The sequence below is a fragment of the Aquarana catesbeiana genome, linkage group LG01 (assembly GCF_042186555.1).
Source record: "Aquarana catesbeiana isolate 2022-GZ linkage group LG01, ASM4218655v1, whole genome shotgun sequence".
NCBI lineage: Eukaryota > Metazoa > Chordata > Amphibia > Anura > Ranidae > Aquarana > Aquarana catesbeiana.
The window spans coordinates 139,819,366-139,829,215 of NC_133324.1; the positions used below are offsets into that span (position 1 = coordinate 139,819,366).

At 42.3% G+C, this 9,850-nt stretch overlaps 1 protein-coding gene across 3 annotated transcripts in view; it reads left to right on the forward strand.

Annotated features, from left to right (window-relative positions):
* LOC141134831 (low-density lipoprotein receptor class A domain-containing protein 1-like) overlaps window positions 1-9,850 on the forward strand; it is a 70,334-nt gene that overhangs the window by 49,681 nt on the left and 10,803 nt on the right. For 2 of the 3 annotated variants that reach the window (XM_073624268.1, XM_073624282.1), the window contains 2 exons: window positions 954-1,076; window positions 6,688-6,744. In XM_073624268.1, coding sequence (XP_073480369.1) covers window positions 954-1,076; window positions 6,688-6,744 — 180 coding nt within the window. The remainder of the gene's footprint in view (window positions 1-953; window positions 1,077-6,687; window positions 6,745-9,850) is intronic. The other variant, XM_073624276.1, reaches the window with a different exon arrangement.

The following is a 9,850-nucleotide window of genomic DNA, read 5'->3' on the forward strand; positions in this document are numbered from 1 at the left end:
CAAGCTGCCCCTGTGGATCCATAAGACCCAAAGAGAGCAGCTCTGCCCCGCCTCCCTCCTCACTGCCTGCAATTGACAATAGCAGGAGCCAGTTGCTCCTGCTGCTGCGTCTCAGCCAATGAGGATGGAGAGACCCAGGAGAGCCCCTGCTCTCGTGCACATCGCTGGATTAAGGTGGGGCTTGGGTAAGTATTGGGGGGAGCTAAACAGAGAAGGTTTTTTACCTTCATGCATAAAAAAAAACTTCAACCTTTACAACTACTTAAAATAAAGTGTTAATTTGAATTACTTACTTTAGTTGTTTTTTTCTTCAGTGTTTATATGTTTTTGAATATATATATACCTTGTTTTACAAATAAACATTTAATTCATGACAAAGGATTATCAAAGTGCTATAGGTTAGCTATCAGCTTGTGTTGATAGCATTCAGTTTGTCATCAGTTTGCAACATTTCCGAGATCATTCAAAATTCACTGATAGTGATTTATTTGACCTGCAGTAGATCTCATTCTGATCTGCATTTGACCTGCCTTAAGTGCATATTGCATTTCCATAGACATGTATGGGAATGCAAAACCCATTTGAAGCGAACTGAAGCCCATGAACACAGACCAGTAGGAACACCACAATAAAGAAGCTTGCTCTGCATCTCACTTTGTCGGTTTTGACCCTTTCACTGAGCTCTCTGAAAGGGGACAAGTCACAGCTGAGTTCTGTAAACTACTGAAATAATTGAATATGTAATAAACAGACTAGAGCTTTATCTACTGGCAGGATAGAAGACTATAAAATATTAACACGCTATATGTCATATTTACATAACTAAGAAAAATACAGAAAATTTTAGATTTTTTTACTTGTTATCATTAATATCATTATATTTAAACACCTTCTTTATAAATATCGAATGCTTTCCTCCTTTATCTTTTAACCTGGTTTTCTAAACCTCACAGGCAATTTACCTAACAACCTCCCAGAAGGATTAGTATTCAGATGTGCAAACCGTAAAATATGGACATATACTGACAAACTGTGTGACAACAAAAATGACTGCGGGGATTGTTCTGATGAATCAGGTACAGTATATACGGAATAAATTACTCATTAACAAAGTAAGGCAAAGTAAATTATGGTAAACTTAAATTATATTTTTCTTGTGAGTAAGGTTAAAATAATGTTTAGACTAGACTGGACACCTTAAAGAGGTGCTGAACTCAGGAAGATGTTCCTAAAAAAAAGGCATGTAGAGTGCAAAAAGTACTGGTCAATAGCATTTCCTGTGGTCTCCCTTGATCTTTCCCGTTACTGACCCACCATGCCTTGTTCTGCGCTGTGACTCCCGGTAGAGGCAGGGTTTTGCCTCCCCTTGTCAGAGCCTCCACCATCAAGAACAGTGAGCAGCACAGTACTGCCATCACCAAAGTTTACACAGTGGGTGTACCCATAGCAGATATACAGCAATGAGTCTGTAGACACAATGAGGCTGTGGCAATGAGGGCTATTTTTCGGAATTTCAAACAAAAGATACATTTTTCAGGGTACTTCTTGACACAGTTATCATTTCAAAATGTTCCTTATTACAGAGCAAATCTTCACATTTTGAGTTCAAGTCCATCTTAAGAGCCCTTTCACATTGAAAGCGCCCGGGCGTCGGCGGTATGGCGGCGCTATTTTTAGCCCCACTATACTGTCGTTTTAGCGGTGCTATTCGGCCGCTGGCGGGGTGGCTTTAACCCCCGCTAGTGACAGAAAAAAGGATTAAAACCGCCTGCAAAACGCCGCTGCACCAGGGGTTTGCCTGCAGTACGGCGGCGCTGCCCATTGATTTCAATGGGCAGAGGCACTATAGGAGCGGTGAATACACCGCTCCTTTAGCGCTGCAAAGAAGCTGCTTGCAGGACTTTTTGTTACGTCCTGCCAGTGCAGCGCCCCAGTGTGAAAGCACTCGGGCTTTCACGATGGGTTTGCAGCTGAGACTTTTTTCAGGCACTTTACAGGCGCTATTTTTAGTGTTAAAGTGCCTGAAAAACACTCCAGGGGTCTAAAGGACTTCTGTAGCTTTAGAAAAATTTTAATTGTTTAATTCCCCCATCCCCAAACATCCATTCCCATGGGTTAGCCATACTAGTGGTGGTCTCCAGCCATCCAGCGGACTACGGCTCACCCAGGAATAAATATGGTTGTGGTGTGCATGTGCAGTAAGAAGACCACCATCTCTAGTTACATTCACAGAATAGTGGGTGTTAGTTGGTGGAGCAAGTTTCTGGAATCCCTTTCCCCCCCAATCAGTGCCTGTTTTACTACTTTGCAGCCAGACAACTAACTAACCAATTAACATGGGGACTAATTAACTGCTTCCATCCCGCATCACTGTAAAATGACGGTCGGGCGGGAACCCCATTGTCCTGGGAGGACATCATATGACATCCTCCCAAGAACGAGCCTAGCGTGGCCCCTCAGGCTGTCTACTTTCCAAAAAGGTCATTTGGGGGCATTTGTAGTGTCCTGGTGTTTTCGGGTCTCAAAAATGAGAGGGCGTCAGTACATCAGGATTGATCAATTTTCAGATATATACCATAGTGGACTCTATAACTTTCCTACAAACTAAATAATATACACTGCTTTGGGTTATTTTTTACCCAAAGCAATGTAGCAGAATACATTTTGGTTTAAATTTATGAAGAAAGATTATCTGTTTGCAAAACTGAAACAAAGAAAACACATTTTGTACCCAACATTTTTGGCCTTTTTTTGTTTATCAAAAAAAAAGAAAAAAAAAAGTGGTGAATAAATACCACCAAAAGAAAGCTCTATTTGTCTGATAAAAATGATAAAAAATGTCATATTGGTACATTGTTGTATGACTGGGCAATTGTCATTCAAAGTGCGACAGCGCTGAATGCTGAAAATTGGCCTGGGCAGGAAGGGGGTAAAAGTGCCTAGTATTAAAGTGTGAAAAAAGCACTAGCACTGCAGCATAACACAACATTTTCTATATGCTAAAGTTCAAAATGATCCAACCACCTGTCAGGCACACAAATCATCTCTAGCTGCACAGGACAAAGCTTTGCCCCGCTCTCATTGTATAGGAAAAATCCAAGCCTCCACCAGTGGGGCTTTATTCCAGGGTTTCTGCATCTCTTTGCTATCCAGCTGCTTAACGTTCATAGGTAACGTTCATAGGTATATTAGGCTTAATTGTATTCCCACTGCTCGTGTGACAGAAGAGAATGATTCACAGCTTTGCTGAGCTGACATCCGCTTCCTTAACAAATAATATAGGGTGCACCAAAGGGTGTCATGGGTGTCACAAAGCATTTATTTCTTAGAGCATTTCTGAGTTTTCTAAAGAGAAAGCAGTCAAAACCATTTGCTTTCAGGTTGCCTATCTCCAATTGAAAGCCTATATAGAGTTATTCAGAGCAGGGAGAAAGGGGGGAGGAGGAAGGGGCAGAAACCACTACTTTGCTAAGCATGTAAATAAGGCTTTACCCTAGGCTCACACCTATGCATTTTTTAGTGCATTTTGCAGTTTGCAGAAATACACTACAGTCCATTTAACATGGTTTCACATGGCACATGTTCACATTTATGTGTTTTGCAGCTGGTGCGTTTTTGGAAAGGGTGGGGGACTTTTTTTCCTGCAGTATGTGTGCAATAGACTTCAAGGGAATCGCACCAGAAACGCAAGTGTTGTGTTTGTGATGCGATTTTTGATGTGTTTTGTGTTTTTTATTTTTCCATTTAAACATTGTGTATATAGCAGGTTGCTAAGGAGGGGACCAGGAAGCCAGCCGCCACGTCCTTAACAACCGATGAATTAATCAGCTGTCAGCAGGGTTCTCCACTGACAGCTGAATGTAGAAAAACAATTGGGTCCAGTATGGATTTGGAGGGGACCCCCCCCCCCCATGCCAATTTTTTTTTTCCTTTAAATAGCGCAGGGTCCCCCCCAAAATCTATACCAGACCCGTATCCGAGCATGTATCCCGGCAGGTCAGGAAAGTGAAGGGACAAGCTAGCGTCCCCCCCTCCTAGACCATACCAGGCCACATGCCCTCAACATGAGGGATAGGTGCTTAGTGCAGAAAGACTGGGACCAGTGATGTACATGCCTACAATGAGGCTTGTGTACATCAACAGAAAAAGTTTAAACAGCACAATCACCTGGAATACCCAGTGTCACCGCACACAGCCCTTTAAAAATTTGATGGAAAAAGGGGGGGGGGGGGTTGTGTGGTAAACTAGGCACAAAGTGCACTCTCCTCAAACAGAGGTTTGTGTGGCAGTAGGGGCAACCGACCAAGTCCAGTCAGTCTGGAATGACACAAGTGGCTTTCCATAGATGATAGGTACACCCAGCTTGGGCGTATAGATATGCCCAAGATACGCCAAGAAAAAAGTATCCACGGTTTATAAGTTCACATAACTAATGATGAATCGAATCATCTTAAAGGGTAATTCAGAACACCTTGATTTATAGCAATATCCTGTGCTCAGAGTATAAAAAGAGTAGCTCTTAGTGGGCTTAAAGTTCTCTAGGTATAGATTCCTCTCCCAGAGTACAGTGAGTTCAAATTGCAGATGATAGAGGATATGCACCTGTCCATACACTGTATGTCACCACTGCATTCCTGCACTGTGTTGCTGATGGATATAGTCCCATACACCGTGTTGGTAGGATCACTTGAATTGACACAATGGTCCAGGTTATCAGCCCCATGATTCCCATTATATGTGTTAAGAAGTTCGCATAAAGCCGATGCACTATTTACTTTTTAGGTACTCACTGGATCTGATATGAAGCTGACGTTTCATTTTTACTACGTACAATTTTTTGTAGGGACACACTAAAGTGTAAAGTACCCTTGTAGTACCACAGTTTATGAACTGTTTAATCAGGCCATCAGAGTCTGTGAACACAGTCGAACAATCTATGAATCTACACATTCCACAGTGACCACAGGGGTACATACCCTTCAGTTTTGGAAGTTCAGTGAGCCGATTCCTATTTGGTGTTCTTACAAACTCACAAGCTCAGATTGAACCAAGGTGTCATTTAAGTTCCATGCTCATTTTGCCACCAAAAAAACGGTCTTGGGCTTACTATGGCTTTAAGCTCAATTGAGTCAGTATGTGCCAATGGATTTGTAGGATCCTACCCACATCACTCCACTGAGCCCCATACCTCGTAATAATTCTCACCGGACCCTCAGAGGTATATAGTGGGGCTGTGTGGAATTAAAGGAGATCCATTCTAGTTCTTTCCATTGCAATTTTTCCAGCCCTCCTAAGGGTGCGGTGTGAATAACCCCTTTCTCTGAATCTTGTGAACAGATCATCTGCCTCACGCCGGAAGTCATCATCCATGGAGCAGTTCCTTCTTATCCTAAGGAACTGTCCAACCAGAATCCCACGCACCAAGGGTCTTGGATGGTGACTACTTGTGTACAGCAGCTTATTGGCAGCCATTTTCTTCCGAAATGTCTGGGTACCCAACTTCCCTCCCTCCGACCTGATAAATAGGTCAAGGAAGGAGATCTCACGAGGGTCTACTACAAAAGTCAGACATATATTACGTGTGTTCTGGTTCAGTTCATCCATGAACCATCCTAACTCCTTACCAGTACCGTCCCACAACATCAGTACATCATCGAGTAGCGTATCCACATTAGGGCGTTGTTAAGGTACATCAACAAGGCATAGACCCCCTCCTCTTCCCACCATCCCAGGTGCAGACAAGCATATGCTGGCGCCCAGGGGGCACCCATCAAGGTGCCTCTTATCTGTTGGTAGTTGGAACCAATAAAAGTACCATATTTATAGGCATATAACACACAATTTTTCCCCTTCAGAGTCAGGGGGAAATCGTGTGTGCGTGTTATATGCCAATTCCTGCTGTCTCTGAGGGGAAGAGGAGGGGCAAGCACCACTGGATTACACAGAGCTGTGATCTCCTGTGTACCCGGCGCTCAGTCGCTCACAGTCCTGCCCCGGAATTGGACTACTGTTCTGTTTATCATAGGAGGCGGGACTGTGTGTGACTTAGCACTGGGTACACAGGAGATTGCGGCTCTGTGTAATCTGGCACTGGCGAGGCAGCAATGATCGGCAAAGGCGAGGCTGCAGATGGGCACTGAGCAGGCCGCATTGATGGGCAATTTAGAGGCATCAGATGGGCACTGAGCAGACTGCATTGATGGGCAATTTAGAGGCTGCAGATGGGCACTGAGCAGACTGTATTGATGGCCAATTTAGAGGCATCAAATGGGCACTGAGCAGACTGAATTGATGGGCAATTTAGAGGCTGCAGATGGGCACTGAGCAGGCTGCATTGATGGGCAATTTAGAGGCTGCAGATGGGCACTAAGTAGGCTGCATTAATGACAATGGTGAGGCTGCAGATGGGCACTGAGAAGGCTGCAATGGTGAGGCTGCAGATGGGCACTGAGTGGGCTCAATGATGGACACTATGAAAAGGGAAATGTTGGCATAACTGCGCCACAATATAAATTAATGAATATTATCAGTGCTGCACCTAAAATTAGCAATGTGCTTCAAAATCTTGCTTATAAAAGCAAGATTTTGTGCATTAATAAAATGCGCTCACCAGAGTGACCACAAAGCATGATTTTATAGAGAAATCCTCAATTCAATAGTATATCTCCTTCAAATATCTCATTCCAGTTGATCATTCATGTGTAGAAGAAAGTGGATCCCAATCCAATATGCAGATTTTTAAATGTGAGTATCTTCACCTTATGTATCCTCTACTGCATATCACCAAGTTGTATCAAGTGGGTCTGTGAAATAGCTCCACCACAAAGATCCACAAAAGGCAGGATATAGTGTAAAACTGCTTATTTTATTGCTTAAAATTAGCACTTACATAGTCCAGCATGGGTTCACAAACAATCCGCTGAAGGGGAAGCAGAAGCCGGTCCGACGCCGCTATATGACTGGCGGCGTGTGCAGCACGTCTCAGCATTCCAAACGGAAGTGAAGGGCTCCTAATGTTGTGAGTGTCAGGCCTCGCTTTTATTTATATTTTTAATGAAGGACACTGGTGAGGCTGCAGATGGGCACTGATCAGGCTGCATTGAAGGGCACTGGTGAGGCTGCAGATGAGTTTTTTCCTGAAACCTCCCTCTTAAAATTAAAATTATTAAAATTATTTAAGGTGCGTGTTATACGCCGATAAATACTGTAATTCAATGACAAACTCATTTTGTGCCCCCATTTCAGGGAATTTTGCATCAAGAAAATGGAACACCTGCTATACCATATTCGCGTGGTATAGACATGGAGAGCAACTCCACGTCTATACCCACGAGTAATACATACCCCAGGAAGGCACAGTCTGCTATTTTGTTAAGGACATCTCCTGTATCCCTGACATAGGATGGCAAGTCACAAACCAACTCCTTAATAAGGGAGTCAGTGTATTTGGGCATATTATAATCCTCCACACTCAAATATCCGAATTCTTTCTTTGTAAGATCAGCCTCAAAAGCAAAGTGTAGCTTATCGTTGATAAGGCTGACAAGTTGGAGGGATGGGTTGAAGTCCAGTCTTTTATAGGTAGACATATCACAACAGAAGTCATACCTTGTTTTCATGTTGGTCTTCGGATAACAAAATCACATTCACCCCTTGTCACTTTTTCTTAATTACCAGCCTGTCTTCCTCCTGGAGTTCATGGAGTACTAAAGCTCATCTGGGGAGAGGTTATCTGAGGTACCGCATAGCCAGTTTATCTTACTAAAGTCATACTGCACAAGATCCAGAAACACACCCAGCCTGTGTTTGTTCTTTCTAAACTGAGGCATAGATGTTGATCTAATTCTAAAGTTGGACTTCCTTCTCCAGGAGTCTTCTGTATTTTGTTCCTCACCTCCTGAGATATCGCCTCCCTCCTCAAGTAGGGCCGTCAACTGGCTAAGTGCCTCTCTATCTAAAGTGCTCGTACACTCCAACGTTGGACTATTTTTTCTTTTCCTGAATACATAAGCTTATGGTAGACCCTCCTAAGAAACAGGCATAGGTCTTTATAGACCTCAAAATGATCCATTTTGTCCATTGAAGAAAAGGACAAACCCTTTTTACAGGACTACATGTCTAGCTTCAAGATGAAAATCGTACAGTTTGACTTTTTATATCCCTGGGGCCTATATAGTTTCACCTACCAGGCTACCCTCCTGTGCTAGTTGTTGTGCCTCTGGCTCCAGATTCTCACTCGTTCCACTCTCATAGACTTTCCTATCTCTTTTGACCTTCCTCTTTCTGTTCTTCCTGATCTGGCTCCCTTAAGGATTCCCCTGGGTGATGGAGGACTGAGCACTGATCATTACCCTCACTTCCTTAGGATGTAAGTCCAGTATTGGATCCAGACTGCAAATTAAATCTCCGCCGCCTGGATCTACTTCTACCTCCCCTGGGTGTGAGATCAAAAATTTCCCCCTTCGCCCAGTCGTCTAGATGTCTTTTACATATGGACTGTTTTGTCACTTTTAAATTCCTTTGTACCTTATCAATTTCTTTTTTAAGAAGGGTGTTAAATTTCTCAAACTCAGATTTATCTTTGAAGGGTTCAAGTTTAGCTCTATCCTCATCAATTTGAATCTGAAGGGTCATTGGCCCTGTATTTTACCAATGTGGTTCATCAAAGTTTCAATAAAGGTTTTTTCTATATTTGCACATGGTTGTTGGTCCTCCATATACAACTACATTGTATCCCTACCCATTCACCCCAAAAAGCAGTGAAGTGTTAAAAAAAAACAAGAGGCGGTTTTTGACAAGTCCTTTATTAAAAATTAAAAATGTCCTCCGTTGTAGTGCCAACATGTCTTCCTCTTCCAGTAGTTTCTTCTCCCTCTGGTAGTTTCTTCTCCCTCCGGTGCAGTCTTCTCCCTCTGGTGCATTCTTCTCCTGGTGCTGCCTTTTTCCTTTGCTGCCACTTACCCACTAAAAGAACAAAAAAAACCAAAACCTTCTTCTAACGCTGTCTCCTCCATTGTGTTGTCTCCCGATGTCTGCCTATTCTTATATAGCCATTGGGCATGGCCATCCAATGACGTCACCTGGAGAACCTGCCCCTTGTGAACGATAGGCAAAATAATTAGGAATACTCTGCAAATAATGTGAAAACAAACCTAGAGCTGTCATACCGACTGAAAAAAATAACTATAATATTCAGATGCAATAATTTATACTTATGTGGCATAGTAATCTTTTGTGAGAAAGAATAATTACCATTAACATCCCCCTTCACAAAAATCCTAGTTGCTGCAGTTCTTTCTGCTTCATTGTACAAATACAGAGAGCCATAGACAAGAAGCCAGAGGATAAGCAAGAAAGTGAAAAAACTATACGGTCATCATGACTATATGGTTAGCAATAATGCACTATTTTATCAGAGATTTTCAGTAGTCATAGAGCTGAAAAAATATCCAGCAAGCCACAACCTATTTGCAATTAAGAATACCCAATACACAAAATGTGATCTGTGTCTAAGGTTGATCAATCAACTCGCCAATATAAATTTAGGATTAGGAGATCTGCGTTGTGATTAGTACACTAGCTATATCAGTACACAAAAATAATTTTACATTTTGAGTGTAACTGTACAAAAGTGTAAAAAAAAAAGTGTAGTTCATTGGCCACCTGCACCACAGCTAGAGATAGAAGTCAGGAGTAATCCCAGACCTGTCCCAGTAGTCATGAAGATCATGTTCAGTATTGTTTTATTTTGCATAGGTGGAAAGTAAGATTTTATTTTATATTCTAAGTTAACCAATTTTATTTGTTGCAAATCATTTTATCTTACATCGATTTATAAATGTATTTTCAG